The 16279-nt window shown below is 54.1% G+C and overlaps 2 protein-coding genes across 4 annotated transcripts in view; one reads left to right on the forward strand and one right to left on the reverse strand.

Annotated features, from left to right (window-relative positions):
• The window catches only part of TNS2 (tensin 2), a 22577-nt gene extending 21666 nt beyond the window's left edge, over nucleotides 1-911 (forward strand). For all 3 annotated transcript variants that reach the window (XM_026454678.2, XM_026454677.2, XM_026454676.1), the window contains 2 exons: nucleotides 118-147; nucleotides 286-911. In XM_026454678.2, coding sequence (XP_026310463.1) covers nucleotides 118-147; nucleotides 286-424 — 169 coding nt within the window. In that variant the 3' untranslated portion in view covers nucleotides 425-911. The remainder of the gene's footprint in view (nucleotides 1-117; nucleotides 148-285) is intronic.
• On the reverse strand, nucleotides 852-16007 carry SPRYD3 (SPRY domain containing 3). The gene is made up of 11 exons (XM_026454679.1): nucleotides 15904-16007; nucleotides 13702-13848; nucleotides 12345-12420; nucleotides 11704-11828; nucleotides 11257-11392; nucleotides 10206-10391; nucleotides 5025-5174; nucleotides 4514-4571; nucleotides 3110-3229; nucleotides 2851-3023; nucleotides 852-2503 (listed from the first exon to the last, which is right to left on the reverse strand). The coding sequence occupies exons 1-11, from the start codon at nucleotides 15924-15926 to the stop codon at nucleotides 2369-2371; spliced, it is 1329 nt and encodes a 442-aa protein (XP_026310464.1). The 5' UTR covers nucleotides 15927-16007; the 3' UTR covers nucleotides 852-2368.
• Between the last annotated feature and the right edge of the window lie 272 nt (nucleotides 16008-16279).

Consider the following 16279-nt stretch of genomic DNA (forward strand, 5'->3'; position numbering starts at 1 on the left):
GCCCCAGCCCCAGCCCCAGCCCCAGCTCCAGCTCCCAGTCCCAGCCCCAGCTCCCAGCCCCCCTTCAGCAGCTGTCCCCTGGAAGTGTGCATCTTCACACTTCTTCTCCTTCTGCAGATGGACCAACCCAGACGGGACCACCTCCAAGTAAGCCCCGCGAATTCAGCCTCTTCCCAAGGGACCAGGGCACCGCCGTCCTCTGGCATTTGATTCATCTCACCAAGGCCAGCTACATTTCCTTGTGGAAGGAATGTTAAGCCCCCTCCCCACCCTTTGTCCCCCTAGGATCTTTGGTTTCGTGGCCAAGAAGCCGGGAAGCCCCTGGGAGAATGTGTGTCACCTCTTTGCAGAGCTTGACCCAGATCAGCCTGCTGGCGCCATTGTTACCTTCATCACCAAAGTTCTACTGGGCCAGAGAAAATGAAGGAAGGCCGCAAGCTCAGAGCCCACATCAACACTGCACCCCTCCCAGCACCCCACAGCCCTCACTTCCCCTGGCCTGGACCCAGGAGACCCAGGAGAAAGCACCCTCCCTTAGGAATGAGGAGTGGGCATCAGGCCTGGGACACTGCTCTCCTTCCCCGCCCCCAGCTGGCTAAGTGGATGGGCCCACGAGATGACCTTGCATGTGAGCAGATGGCAGAGGTGGGTGTGTGAGGGGTGAGGAGGCATCAGCAGTTGAGCCCCAAAGGAGATCAGGCAGCCCCACCTGCAGGAGAATGGCAGCCCTCCAGGGGATCAGCCCCTGCCAGTTCCACCAGCTGCAGGTCCCAGCACGGCAGGGATGGGAGGGGGGTGGGGAGCAAGTCACTGCGTCCTCTGAGCAGAGATTCAGAGTAGGATCACATGAATAGGGGAAAAAAGAGAGTCTATTTTTGTCTAATAATAAAGAATTTCTATAAACTTTAGCCAAAATTGGAGTCAACCCTTATTCACAGGAAGGTCAAAGCCTCATCTCCCAGGGGACGTATCTGTGCTTCCTGGGGGCATCCCAGGGCCCAGGCCTACAGCCAGGCCCATAGAACATATGATTCCCATCCCTGGTCCACATCACCCCACGAGCAAGCTGCCCTCGGCTGCCCCCGTCCGGCAGTCCTGCTCCTAGCCCTGTGGACTGGAAAGGCTCCTGGTTCCGGCCATACTGATAAATACGGAAACTCCATCTTTATTGGCTGTATAAACATCTCTGGTCTGTACATACATTTCATACATCATAGGGCGGGAAGCGAGGGCCAAAGGGAGGCCCAGCAGCACAACAGCTCACCCGCTTTCCCCACAGCCCTACCCGCTCTGTGCAAACCAAGGCCAACAGCTCCTGCTCCCTCTTCCTCCATGGAGAAGTCACTGTTATGGGGAGGGTCAGGGGTTGAGGGATTAGGAGATAGAGGGCTCGGTGGGGACGATACATGTAAGTGCTAGAATCAAACACTGAAGCAAAACAGGCAACTGGCACAAGCAGCAAGCTGAGGCATGGGACGGGGCAGGAAAAGGGGAGGGAGGGGCCACGCCGCCCCTCTGGGCTTCCTCGGCTAAGGCTCTGGGGTGTTGCCCTCACAGTGACAGGGAGACAGGCCCCAGAGCCTCAGCCCCAGTACCTGGGAGTTAGGGACATGGGTGGCACTGGTAAAGAAAGGATGGAAGGGGAAAAGGAGCGGAGGCCCTAGTGCCCTGTCACCTCACAGCCCCTCTCTCTTAAACATGCAACAGGCACCCACCATCTGGGTCCAGGTATGGGGAGCCAGAGATGCAGATTCTCTGTGGTGCCTGAGCAGGCTGGGGTGGGGAGCCAGCTCTCAAGGGAAAGAATGGAGAGCCTAGAGGAGTCTTCCTGGGGCAGCAGCTAGTGAAAGGACAGAGATGACCAAAGAGAGGTCCCCTGGCCCTGCCAGGGGTATGACAGCAGCAACTGGTTCACACAACCAGGAAAGAAAACAAGAAAGAGGAATTCAAGGAGAAATACCATGGTGAGTAGGGGAGGGGCTGTCTACTCCACCCTCTACAAAGCATCATGCCTAAATAGCAGCTGAGATAGGGTGCTCAGGCCTCTCCACCCACACGGGGCCAGTGAGGGAAAGGGGGATCCAGAAGACCACTGACCGAAGCGAGTGGGACCACCCACATACCAACACCATTCTTTGGGTCCATTCCTGTCCAACCAGGGACTCAGGCCCAGGGACTGACAACAGTGGCAGCACCAGGTCAGAAACATGGGCACAGAGAAGCGTGACGGGCCTGAGCCAGTGGGGGCAGAGTGACTCCACACCTCCAGGGGCCTGCTGAGTAAATGAATCCTCTGGGAAGTCAGGAACTGGGTGCCTGGCCCAGCAGAGGGTGAGCAGGGAGAAGAAGCAGGTCTGGAGGGGAGGCCCTAGCCACTCAAGGGGTGCAGATCTACTTTGACTTTCTCCCCACAGCTCAGCATTCCAATGGTGGGGAAGAAGCCTCCAGAAGGAACAACAGCATCCTTTTTCCCAATGATCTTGCCATTCCGAGTGAAGAAAACCTGGGGAGGAGGTGGGGAGAGGAATGGAGCAAGCAGGCTGTGGCTTCTTCCCTGAGGATGCTGGAGCTCCATAGGCCTGAACCCCAATCACCCCAACTTGCAGCGGGGCTGGAGAGGGGCAGTTAAAGTGATATGGGAAGTGACCACCAGAGGGCATGCTGAGGCTGGAAAACAGCCTCCCAAGACCGTCTCCCCATCTCAGCAGCCCCTGGAGCTTGGAACATCCCTTGGGCAGCGCCAGAGCTTCCCATCTTTCCCACCCTGGTTGTGAGATCTACTCTCCACTAATACCCACCCTTTGCCCAGACCCAAGAACCCTGGTCCCACCCCAAACTCTCCCTACTCACCACCACCTTCCTGCCCTCATGCTCCGGCTCTATCTCTTCCCCATCCTCTTCCTCTTCCTCTTCCTCCTCTTCCTCTTCCCCTTCCTGATGCAGGTACATGACATTCCGCACGTTCCGGACGGCCCGGGCAGTCGGAGACAGGATCACTGTGTCACAGCTGTCATCGCTGTCCCCTAGGAGACCAGGAAACCTGAGCTCCTGTGGTGCCTTTCCACCCTCTGCCCCAAGCAGCCTGGTTGGCCACCCCCACCCCACTTACCCTCACTGTCCAAAATGTAGTCCCGGGGGAACATGATTCCACAGCCCATGATGTCCCCTTTGTAACAGCGTGGCCCAAAGGGGTCCCCCACACCGCTGCCATGGAAGATCTTCCCATCGTCTGTTGGAGGGAGGGGAGAGGACACACACTTGAGGAAAGAGAGCTGACAACACACCCCCAGAGCGGCCCCATGAAGCTGAACACTTCCCATCCCTCAGAAGAAGGGAAGGGTCAGGGCGGAAACAAAGATGGAGAGAAAGGCCGGGCGCGGTGGCTCACGCCTGGAATCCCAGGACTTTGGGAGGCCAAGGCGGGTGGATCACCTGAAGTCGGGAATTTGAGACCAGTATGGCCAGCATGGCGAAACATCTCTACTAAAAATACAAAAATTAGCTGGGCGTGGTGGCACCCGTCTATAGTCCCACCTACTTGGGAGGCTGAGGTGGGAGGATCACTTGAGCCTGGGACGCAGAGGTTGCAGTGAGCCAAGATCATGCCACTGCACTCCAGTCTAGGCAACAGAGTGAGACTCCATCTCAAAAAACAAACAAAATAAAAAAAGATGGAGAGAGAGATGTGGGAAGGGGGCACCAAAAAAATAAAGAGATGTAGTATCAGCCAGGCATGGTGGCTCATGCCTGTAATCCCAGCATTTTGGGAGGCCAAGGCGGGTGGATTACAAGGTCAGGAGATCGAGACCATCCTGGCTAAAACAGTGAAACTCCGTCTCTACTAAAAATACGAAAAATTAGCCGGGCAAGGTGGCGGGCGCCTGTAGTCCCAGCTACTCAGGAGGCTGAGGCAGGAGAATGGCGTGAACCCGGGAGGCGGAGCTTGTAGTGAGCCAAGATCGCGCCACTGCACTCCAGCCTGGGCGAGAGTGCAAGACTCCATCTCAAAAAAAAAAAAAAAAAAGAGAGAGACGTAGTATCCATCTGCTCAAGAGGGTAAGGGGGAAACCCTTAGGAAAGGAGTCAGAGGAGGGGGCCCTAGGGAAGGAATGAACACCCAGGGAGGGCAGGCAAGGGGAGGTGAGTTGGAGAACTCTGGGCTCAGTTTTCTTCTAAAGAAAGCCCTAAAGTCTTAAAGGAAACCAAGCAGCAAAAAATACAAATAAATCAAGAAAATGAGGATCTGCAGGAAGGGCACAGAGGGGACCAGCTCAGAGGCCTGGAATGTCCCATCTGGGCCCAGATCTCCCTCTCCTGTCCTGCTCCCCCGGTTTCCCGAGCTGGGAGGAAAACACAGATGGGAGGAAGCACTAGTGATTTGGGAAGGGGAGGTCAGCCAGCAGCAGGGCAAAGAGCGAGGCCATTTGCGAGGGGCCGTGAGAGCGGAAAGTGGACAGCCCTATGCCTCCACATCTCCCACCATCCCGCCTTTCCCAGGCAGCCCACTATTCACCTGCATGATAAGCCACAGACCCTCTGCTCCAGCCAGGGTGCCTGTTCTTGGGATAGTCCTGCAACCAGAAGAAAAAAGAAAATCTATGGTCCCACGCATAAACAAGAAGACAGGAGGGAGTGGCGAGTGGCATCTGAACCTCTGGAACAGGCCATGACCCAGACAGTGCCAACACCGCACACTCTCATACCCTGCAGGCACTGGGGCTTCAGGGGAACCAGGGAGGGTGAGGAGAGTATTAGTTAAGCTTTTAAGGCCAGAGCCATGGCATGTCCCACCCCTGCCTCCCAGGCCTTAGTGTGTGGTGCAGTCATGACCTGTCTCAGGTCCTTGGTCACGTGGGGTGTGTACTCTTACACAGCTGACACATACAACTGTGTTCCATCTCAGCTAACACCCTCCCTCCAAAGTCTGGGCTCCCCTGGTTTCTTCTAAGAGCTTCCTGGCACTGCCCCAACAGCCCCAGACCTGAGCAGCTCCATGGGCAAAAAAGCTCAGCCCTTGTGCCCACCTTCCGTGCCAGCCCCAGGGCAATGTAGCATTTCTCTCCAGGGTCCACGATCTCCACCTCGAAGTAGTGGCTGCGGGTGCTGAGTGGGTGCCGGGCCTGGGCCAGCCCCACATCCACGATGCTTTTGCCCTTCCCTAAGTACTCCAGCAGCTGTGGGGGAAGAGCCAGACGGAGGTCAGGGGACAGGCTGACATCCACCCTGGAAACCTGGACCCAAGACATTCTGGGTCCCACTTTCCCAGGTTTGACAAAAACTCCTAGCTAAAAGGGCAAGAATCCTAGAGATACAATGTGGCTCCAAAGTTCTAGGCCAGCATGGAAGAACAGGATGGGGTGGGAGGCAAAGGGGAGAGCATGAGCAGGGGGAGCCCCTTGCTGAATGCCCACCTCCCCGCGACGCTTTCTGGGAGGCTGGGGAAAGCGGCCACAGCTAGGGGAGTGGCACACCAGGGGGCTCTAGATAACATCCTCATCCGGGTGAAGAACCTGCAGCCTTTCCTGCTGGAAAAGGTCCACCCAGGGTCCTGAACACGGGGGAAAGGAGAAGCAAGACTAGGCTGAGAGGAAACTTGATGACTTTCTCAGGGGGCCTAATGAGGACAGGGAGGATGCAGAAGTTAGGTGCCAACCCCAGATATTCAGAGGAAGGGGGTGAGTGCAGAAGCCAATTCTGCCTGGGATGGGCCTCACATAATTTCTCAAGGTCCTTGTTTTACTTGGCTGTGAACACAGCTGTTCTTAGCTGGGTCAGGGAGGTGCTAAGGGGAGCCCAGGGACCCAGAACGCCCAGCTCTACTCCCTCATTTCATGTGAGGGAGGGGAGAGGTCAAAATGAAGACAGAGGCAGACTTAGCTGTTCCCCGCCCCTCATTGCTCATTCAAGCTGGAGTAGAGGCAAGGAGGTAGGAGAGGGAGATGACTGATGGGTTCTTGGGGCTCTTCAGTCCCACAACGGTCCTGCCTGGGCACGATGGGGCGGCAACCCCCAATCTGGGAGGATTTATTTGTCAGTTGTCATGGTAATAGTGGGGCAATGACTCAACCCCATCCCCTCTGCCCCCCACCCTCAGCCTCACCTGGGATTCCTTAATCTCCTTTTAATTAGCCCAACTGCCCCTCAAGACTTTCTTCTACCCTCCTGCCCCTGCAGCCCTGAAGGAAACATGCTGCCTGGGGGCCTCCTCCATGTCTCCCTGGCAAGCTTTGGGGCGCCGGCCTCTCACCTCTCAGATTCCTGCCTGAACAGGAAAGGAATTATGCCCACCTGGCACCAGCACAGAAGCCTGTGTGTGTCTCCAGCAGAGGCTGCTCCTGCATCCCCACTCCCAGCCTCAGATGGCCGGCTGCTTAGCTCAGGTGCTTAAAGTGGGATGCTACTAACCCCTTCTGAGAGTAGGACTAGAGGGGCTTGGTGCCCTTCTCAGCCCTGGATCCCCAAAGCCCCACCACCTCAAGTCCATCCTTCCCTCCTCTCCAAAGATAACTGGGGATGGATGAGGGGGAAAGCAGCATGCATAGGAGACCACCTAAGGCCATCCCCAAGGCCACACTGTTTGAATTCTGTTCATGGTGTATTTTCTGCTCAGCCTGGGTTCCTCCTTTGCCTCTCTCCCCAGCAAGCCAGGAGGGGTGTGGCTTGATCCACATTAACTAGTTTAGACTCCACCCAGGCAGAGCAGCCCCCAGCCCACCCTCTCCACCCAGCATTGTAGAACTGGGTGGGGGACCCCACAGCTGCCTTTGACCCATTCTATCCAATTGGCCTCGGTATAGGAAACACAGTGTTCTCCATGTCCAGAGCCAAAAGACAGCCGATCCAGATCCTGATCCTTGGGAAATACCCGCCCAGCCCTTCCCTTTGCCTCAGCTCAGAAGAGGGTAGCTGCTGCATTTCTGTCTCCGGATAGGGTGGAGGTGCTTTCTCACGCTAAAAGCCAGGACGACTACCCCAACATCGGTCTCTAAAACCCACTCTCCACCTGCCAACCGCAGAGCACTTCAGACAGAATGCTGACGTCCTGGACAACTAGGTACCTGTGCAGTGTACAGGAGAGCCTTGTACAGCGTGCCCTCTTCAGAGGGGACAGCCCAGCCCTCACAGTGAAAGCCATCAGAAACCTCCTGATCCACTCTCCTGCTCCTGGACAAAGTTCCCCTGACCCCTGCTGAGCCTTCCCAGAGAACTCAGAGGGGTGGAAGTTGGGGGAATATTTGGCCTCCCTGACAGATTCTTTCTCGGATACATTCCTCTGCCTCCTTGGTCTACAGCTGTTAGGAACCTAGAGGAGTTAAGGTTAACCCTTAGAGTCTGAACTGTTAGGATCTTGATGCTGGTGCCTCAATCTGTGCCTCAGAATCCAACAGACCTGGGTTCAAATCCTAACTCCTATTACTTAACAGCTGCTAACCTCAGGCAAATGACATTCACCTCCTTAAGCCTTGGTTTCTTCAACAGTAAAATCAGGACAAAATTACCTGGATTTCCAAAAACAGGGGAAGACTTAATGAATGACCAGTACACATTGCTGCCTCTCCCTAAATCAGGAAATGGGGTTACACTGGAACTGCCAATCACAAACAAGGAAATGATCTTTCATCTTAGCCATTACTTCCAACTACAATGGTCCCTTAGGCCAACCAGGACGATGACCACTCCCCAGACAACTCTACCCTACGTGTCCTCCTCTCAAACAATGTCCAATCAACAGAAATGTTTCTCTGCATTTTTGGTGGGGGAAGAGGAAGCCCTTTCTTTGGGTGTCCCCCCAATACATACACACCACCAAAGCCCCAAGAAGCCAAAGAGGTGACTCAGTGCCACAGAGTGGCAGCTGCAGACCAGAGTGTGGACAGTCTCGTGCACTCCACACCCTCCCTCTACCAGTAGTACCTTCCCAGCCTCTTCTCCCCTGCTGGTATCCGCCCTCCTCCCTTTGCCAGCAGAGACCCTAATCCCTCTTGACAGGAGCAACAAAGGGCTCAGTGCCCTGAGGGCCCAGAAGCAACTGAAACAGGAACCAAGTACACACTCTCCACTGGCCAGCTCAGGCCCCAACACGGCCTCCCTCTGGGCTGGGTCTGGGGAGGACCCCTGGAAGGGTGGGGCCTCATTCACCACCCTGTGTATACCAAAGCTGTTGCCCCTGTCACTAAGGAGTTGTCAGAGGAGCTGTGAACAGGACACAAACACAGAATGAGTCTAATCCCCCAGCTGTTACCTACCGCCCCCAGCTCCCCTCCACCACATTACCTCACTTTGCGAGGCCTGGGGGCAGGGATGAGGCAAGAGGCAACACTCCCACCCCTGAGCAAGTGCCCCAGCAATTCCTCAACCCCCTCAGAGCTCTGGGGAGGTGGACTCTTTAGGAGGGGAAACAGGCCACAGGGGGCAGGGGAAGAATTCCGCTCAACAAAGAGCCAGGTCTGTCTATATCCAAAGACTCAAATCTAACAAATGTTGAGGCCCAGTGCAGTGGCTCATGCCGCGAATCCCAGCAATTTGGGAGGTCAAGGTGGGAGGATCCCTTGAGCCTGGGAGGTGGAGGCTGAAGTGAGCCAGCACTCCAGTCTGGGTGACAGAGTAAGAACCTGTCTTAAAAAAAAAAAAAAAAAAAAAAGGGAAAGTTGGCATGACTGGAAGAAGGCACATGTCCCTCAGGAGGTTCATGCCCAAGTCGGCCCCAGAGGAACGGGTGCCCCAGGAGTAGTGCTCCCACCCTGCCACCTGGCCCAAGCTGGGGTGAGGGTCTGAGAGAAGGGCCCAATTCAACAGCTTATGTCTAAAAAAGAAAAAAAACTCCTAAATAAGTGGCCTGAGGGTGTTGGAGGGAGGGTGGGGAGGAAGGAAGGCTATTTATAAATGTCTACAGGATTCTGCATCAATTAGAAAAGATTGCCTGGGAGGAGCTGAGAGCAGAGTGGGGACAGGTCCAGGCAGAGAAAGGATGCCAGGAAAAAACTCTTGAGGAGAGGTCAGAGATGGGAGCTGGAACATTGCCCTGGCTCAGCCCCAAGTTTAACTCTAGATACTGTCAGAACGATGGTAGATTGAGGGAAAAAAGGAGACATGAGAGTCACGGAGTGGGCATCTGAGGCCTCTTAGTTCTCGGTTGCTGCAGCCTGAGATCCTGATGCCAGAAGGGGGTGCAGAGTGTCAGAAGCAGCAGGAGGGCACACTTGCTGTCATTTTTCCTGAGTTCCACTCTGCCAGGGGGAGGCCTGGCTCCTAATCCACTCCCACCCCCCACGGCTTCTGTTTTGTTATAAAAGACTGAGTTGAAAACAGCCTGAGTTGGGGTGGAAAGGCCAGAGGGTGGAGAAAAAGGTCAGGCCAGGAGCAAGGGGGTAGCAGAGGGACAATTCAAAGTGGGAGGGCTGAGCAGCCCACTAGAGGTCAGGGCCAGATCCTGGACTTGGCGTCCCTTCACTCCCAATGCAGCACAGTGTATTGAGGCCAATAGGAAGAATTTCCTTTTCTCAAGGTTCATGAATTCTCCAACAAAACTTAAAATCCAGGGAGGAAGAATTTCCCTTTCTCAAGCTCCACATGCTTCCCAACGAAGCTTAAAATCCATACTAAAGCAGGTATGAGGAAAAGATAAATGAAGCAAGCTTTGGAGGTGCAAGGATGCTCACTGAATCTTTATTTGCCTCCATTCTAATCCTCTATCAAATGCAAGGATAAGACAACAGAGACTGACACTGATGCTTCCGCAAAAAAGATGGCTAAGAACCTTCCACCACATGTGTGGGACTTCTGACCACACCTGCCCCACAACACTTTGAATGAAAAGCCTGGGCCAGCTGAGCTGGGATCAAGCCAAGAAGGTGATCCAGGCATTTTGCCTCCAGATCAGTCCCCAGCCCCTCAAAGGCAGGTGTACAGGGTTATAGAAGACACCAGAAGCTGAAGGAACCAAAAAAGGCAAAGCAGAACTGCTTGTTCCCTCAAACTACAAATCTGAGTTCCCCAAAGAGGAGGAAGTGAAGAAAAGGGAATACGTGCTAAAGAAAACACAGATCTGGACTCAAGATGTCAAGAGCCCAGGCTATCCTGCCGAACCCCACACAGACACTGTCCTGCTCCCCATTCCCAGCAATTCAGACATGACCATGTGCCCACAGGTGTTCTGCCCAGCCTCCTCCAACCCAGCCCCTCCCACCCTCCCACCCGCTACTTACAGTCCCACAGACTCTGACATCATGTAGCCGGCCCCATTCGTCCTCGTAACTGTCCACCATCATGACGCTGTCGTCCTCACGGCCCAGCTCAGCGTTGAGGTGCAGCCGCACCTCCTCACCCAGGGAGTGCATGCCCACTGCTGGGAACAGTCCATCTGGGGACATGGGCATGATGGTAGAGCCCACCTGCAGCGGGGGAAAGAGGGAGCTGCCGCCTGGCCTGCTTTTCCATAGCTCACCTAATTCTTACAAGGGTACTTTTAAGATGATGCAACCAATAATTATCACATACACTGACAGATTAAAAAAAAAAGTAACCCAGAGGTGCAGAAAAGTTTACAAATGTGCTAAGTACTCCTGGCTAAGCAAGGTATCTACAGAGCTAGAAGACAAACACAAGTCTCCTGACTTGCTGCCAAATACTTTCAGTACGTGTGCTGGACAGGAGAGTGCTGAGGTGCAGATGCTAAGGCAGCAGGACCCCTTGGCCAAGGCCTGAGAAACTAATTTCCCAATGTGGGAGATGGAATTGGATAGAAGGGAGAGAGCTGAGTGTCTCTCTCTTCTATCGGCTCTTATCCCATCTCCTCACCACGCATAGTCTATCTATGAAGAGGATAGTGAAAGAGATGTGAAACAAGGAAAACAGGACACAGAAAGGATATATCCCCAAAAGCACTCAAGTCAAAACCCAAAGAGGACCTCCAGCTTACATGGCCAGGCCATAATCTTCCCCTCTCTTTTATCTGCTCAAAACCTTCCCCCAAATCTCCTAATTCTGTTCCCCACAATTCCTGCTCATCCTCTGCTCCACTAACTTGCCTCTCTCTGCCTGCCATCTGGGCAATGTCCCAGCTTCCTCTGGCCATGGGAAGTATCTTCTCTTATACACAGGAGACTTCAGGAGAATCTGAGGCTGGACTGGAGGAGATGGGAACTCAGTGCAAGGGTCCCTGGGCAAGCCCCAGCCAGCAGACTCTTCCTAATCACTCCCCACAAATCCTTCGGCAGATTTCAGCCACATAAATCCCACCCACAATTTCCCACTCACCCGCTTCCCATTTTTGGTGAAGAAGATCTGGGCAGTCTGCACATCAAAAGACACAGGCTCAATGCCACAGCCAATCCGGTCCCCGGAGTTGCACTTTGACCCAAACTGGCGGCCCTTGGCTCGGCCATTGTACAGCCTGCAGACAGAGTAGTACAGACACAAGACCCGAGCCTGGCTTCCCAACTTCTCCCCAGCACTGACACCAGAGGCCTCATCCTCATCTTGCTGCTCCTGGTCACTCCGTGATGGTACCCACTTATGTCCTGGCATGAGCATCACCCTCCTCTAGTCTGTAAGCCTTCAAGGGTAGCTGCCAGGCCACTTCCCTGTCCTGCCCAGAAAAGTCTACGAAACACCGAATGGGAAAAGCCAGCCCAATGTAGTTCTTCAGATCTAAGATTCCCAAATTCATAGGAAAAGGGCCAGGTTGCACAGGAGGCAACTCACTTGCCATCATCAGCATGGTAGGCTACAGAGTCAGGCAACCAGCCAGGCTGGTGATCCAAGCTGTAGTACTGAGGGACCAGCCCCACAGCAATGGTGCCCCGGACTCCACTGTCCACAATAGACACCTGCAGAGAAGAGAGCAGGGCACAGTCAGCAGGGCTGGGAAATGGGATGAATTGCTGGGGGTAGGGAAAGGGGACTTAGAGATTAAAGGGGGCTGAGGCTCAAAGAGAAAAAGGACATGGGAATCAGGAAAAAAGATAAGATACTCAGATGGGGGAACTGGTGAGAGTGGGTGCCTATTTCACTTAGAAAATTACTCCAAGCTTTGGAGAAAGATAGGACTCACATCCCTGTATGGTGGGTTTGGGTTAGGGGACATGAGTCAAGGTCTGGGATATGGGTCAAAGTCTACCTAGGTAAGGGGCAGGAGAGCAGAAGGGACAGGGTGACAGGTCTCCAGGGCACCTATCTCTCAAATGAGGGGCCATGCTGTCCTGCACCTATTTCCCAGCCAACAGGACAGCCCTGATGGAAAATTAAAAGGTCCAGGTCATACATCTAGTAAAGGAGCTCCTTGGGGCTTAATGATCTCACCCCTGAGCTCATCCCCTGCTCTGCCCACCCACTGCCTTGATCACCTCAAAATAATTGCTGTCCTTGGTCAGGGGTCGAGAAGCCACGTAGCAGCCAACTTCACCAGAGTTTCCATGGTAACTGAAGGAGGAATGAGGGGGAATTCCATTAACAGCCTAGCCCAAGAGTAGTGGGAGGGCCTCAGCATCTCCCACCCTTACCCTGCAAGGGCCAGCACACAGGAGAATCCATCAGGCCGCACTTCAGTACATCGGCAGACATCATAACCAGATACTTAAGGTCACCTCACCCTACTTCTCTCACAGCCTCCAGCTGGAATCCAACCCATACCAGACCAGTGCAAGCCTGGTTTCTTCATTTCCAGGAGGAAAAGAACATAGAGCCTCCTTTACTTGCCTAAGAGAGGTCTCACAACCCTGTCTAACCTCAATCTCTCATGCTGCAGCTTCGGCCCTTTTCCTCTGGCTCTGTCCTCAGTGGAAATGGAGAATGGCTGGTCTCTATCCTCTTTACCAAAGCCCTTCATCGATTGGAGGACAGTGATTCAGTTCCCATTCCTCAGCTTTCTTGCCTCTAGTTAAACAGTACTACTTTCTTCCCTCTTCAGTGGAACTTTGTGAGAGCATGGGCTCAGAAGGAGTCAGGGAAGGGGTTCAAGCCAGAAAAGAGGGAGGAAACACACACACAAGCCAAGGGCTGGAAATACAGGAGTTGGTGGAAGGGTACACTATAGAATGGCCCTTCCCCAAATAGGAAATCAACTGCCTTTGAAACAGCCAGTCTTTGCTAGACCCAATCCCTGAGACAGAGGCAGGAGACTCAGGTACCCCACTGGAGTCTTAACAAAGCACCTGCGAAGCTCCTGAGACCCCAGCAGCCTCCTGTGTCTGACCTGATCCCTTCCCCTACCCAGCTGGATCCCCTCCTTGCTGGATGAGGACAGAGCCACCCAGTGACAGAGGCAGAAGTGAGTGCAGGGTGAGGCAGCACACACTGCTTCACTCAGAAAGGCCTCTGGGCGGGTGGATCACTTGAGGTCAGGAGTTCGAGACTTGCCTGGCCGACATGGTGAAATCTTGTCTCTACAAAAATTACAAAAAATTAGCTATATGTGGTGGTGCACGCCTGTAATCCCAGCTACTTGGGAGGCAGAGGCAGGAGAATTGCTTGAACCCATGAGGCAGAGGTTGCAGTGAGCCAAGATCACGCCACTGCACTGCAGCCTGGGTGACAGAGTGAGACTCTGTCTTTAAAAAAAAAAAAAAAGAAAAGCCTCTGGAGTCAAGGGCATCCCCCTTTCCCCATGCACAGTCCCCTTCTCTGAAAAAAAAAAAAAAAATCCCTTTCCTCTCTAAGATCTGGAACAGAGAAGAAAATGTGGAAGCATTCCCCTAAACTCACCTTAAAGTATCTCCATCTACAAGGATATGTTTGAACCTCTCCTGATATCGGAAAGCTCGGACCTCTCGAATCTCCCGGATCCGCCGGCGCCAATTCAGAAACCGGTAGTGCAGGTTGAGGTCATCCATCTTGTTCATGAGAACAAATCTGCCAAGGGGAGAAGGTGATTGAGGAGAAGGCAGGGCCCTGAGTAAAGCACCTCAGCCTGTGTGACCCAGAATGTAGAGAAGGCACTGGCCTTGAGGCTAGCTGCCCAGATTGACCTCAACAACCCCCATCTTCTTCCTTCCATTCAACAAACATTTACCAAGTTCCTACTATGTGCGCTCTTCTCTGTGCTAGTGATGGAGCTGTAAACAAGATGGACAGGATTCCCATTCTCACAGGCTGGGAGGTAGACATGACAGGCAATAAACAGACATAATTGCAGGCAGCTGAGAAAAGAACAGGGTGATATGATAAAGAATCTGGAGGCAGTGGACAGAGTGGACAGAGGCGGTATCTCTGAGGAGGTGACATTTGAGTTTAAAAGGAGCTAGGCAAATGACAAGCCAGGCATATTCCAGGCAGGAAGAGCAGCCACAGGTCCTTGGGTGGAAGATAGCTGCCATGGTAGAGAAACGGAAAGAAGGCATGGACAGCTGGTGTGTAGGGAATATGAGGGAGAATGTACAAGATGAGAATAAGGCAGGAGTCAGATCAAGGCCTTACAGACAATAGTAAGGAGTTTGGATTTTATTCCAAGATGGAAACCTCTAGAGGGTTGTAAGCAAGGAAATGCCATGATTGGCCAGGTATGATGGCTCATGCCTGCAATCCCAGCCCCTTGGGAGGCTGAGGCGGGAGGATCGCTTGAGGCCAGGACTTCCAGACCAGCTGGGGCAACATAGTGAGACCTCATCTCTACCAAAAATTAAAACAATGAGCCAGGTGTGGTAGTGTGCACTTGTAGAGTCCCAGCTACTAAGGAGACTGAGGATGGCTTGAGTCTGGTAGGTCAAGGCTGCAGTGAGTTCTGATTGTGCCACTACACTCCAGCATGGCTGACAGAGCAAGACCCTGTCTCAAAAAAGAAAAGAAAAAAAAAACAAAAAACGCAATGATCCTGGGCCCAGTGGCTCAAGCCTGTGATCCCAGCACTTTGGGAGGCTGAGGTGGGTGGATCACAAGGTCAGGAGTTGAAGACCAGCCTGACCAACATGGTGAAACCCCGTCTGTACTAAAAATACAAAAAAATTAGCCAGGCGTGGTGGTGCGCACCTGTAATCCCAGCTACTCAGAAGGCTGAGGTAAGAGAATCGCTTGAACCTGGGAGGTGGAGGTTGCAGTAAGCCGAGATCGTCCTACTGCACTGCAACCTCGGAGACAGGGTGAAACTCCATCTCAAAAAAAAAAAAAAAAAGCCACGATCTTAATTCCTAAAGATCATTCCAGCTGCTAGTTGGAGAACTGATCACAAGAGGATCAAGAACAGATGTGAGCAAACAATTCAGAGGTTGTTGCAGCAGTTCGGATGAGAAATGACATCCACTAAGTTGGTAGCAGCGCTGATGGATGGGAGTGGGATGATCCAGGTATTTAAACAACCTTCTACATATAAATGAATGAATGATTTTTCCTGGGAGTCAAAAGTGAGAAAGAGGTGAAGTACTCTTCTCTTCCCATTCCCCAAACCCTGGGACAGGGGTTTTCTTAAGGCCTGGCATTGCCTTGCACACGGTAGGTGCTTAGTAAGCCTTGGCTGGGCTGAATTTGATCCCAATGCGCAAATTACGACTCTTATGCAGTAGCTACAACCCACCACGTGGCCCAGAAGAGTAGACACCTGTGGGACAGACAGCCCTAAGATTCCACTCCCAGGCACTCAGCCAGGGCTCGACCCCAGGTAGATGCTGGTTGCCCAGACCGCATAGCCTTGGCACCGGCGAGTGGCGGCCCTACTGGGCCCCGTCTCCTCCCCGGGCACAGCTTGATCACTGAGATGAGACCCGGGAGCAGCGGGGCCCCAGCCTATCCGTGTGCCTACGCCCCGTCTCCCCAGGCCCTGCACTGGGCCGAGGGTGCGCCGACAGAGGAAGCCCAGTGACCACAGCGCAGGGCCCCGCCCCTGGCCCCGTAGCCCCCGCCCAGGACCCCCGCCTTCCGCTTCATGCTCCGGGGAGATACGAGGCCTACGGGACCCCGCCCCCGATCCCCGCCTACCGGGGCCGCCGCGTCCTCCTCATCCATAGGCCTCTCAGCTCCGCACACAAGCTCTTCGGCCGCCGCCGCCACACACATCCGGGTCCCCGCCTTTCCTTCACTCCTCGAGGCCCGCCCCGTCCCCCACCTAAGCCAATCAGTAACGGTCTCTAACGACGGGCATCTGCAGGAGCCAATCGGAGGGCGCAGGCAGGGTGTGGGGCGCGGCCCGGTGCCCTGGGCACCCAGCTCAGGGCCGGGTCTAATCAACCCGGCTGTCGCTGGGGTGAGCGAAGGCGACGTGGCAGCGCGGACGCTGCTGGGTGCCTGGGCGCCACTGAGACGGACAGGGGGCGGCTCCTGAGCGGCATCGGGCGGGACGGGACGGGCAGAGAAG

This window comes from Piliocolobus tephrosceles, chromosome 10 (assembly GCF_002776525.5).
Source record: "Piliocolobus tephrosceles isolate RC106 chromosome 10, ASM277652v3, whole genome shotgun sequence".
Taxonomy (NCBI): Eukaryota; Metazoa; Chordata; class Mammalia; order Primates; family Cercopithecidae; genus Piliocolobus; species Piliocolobus tephrosceles.

Bases quoted from the DNA above. Each gene is read 5' to 3' on its own strand.
- SPRYD3 (XM_026454679.1), bottom strand. From the start codon at position 15,926: ATGAGGAGGACGCGGCGGCCCCG. The intron at 12,421-13,701 runs GTGAGTTTAGGG...TTCCTCCTTCAG, and splicing joins GTAGATGGAGATACTTTAAG to TTACCATGGAAACTCTGGTG. The intron at 3,230-4,513 runs GTGAATAGTGGG...TCCCTCCAACAG, and splicing joins GTCTGTGGCTTATCATGCAG to ACGATGGGAAGATCTTCCAT.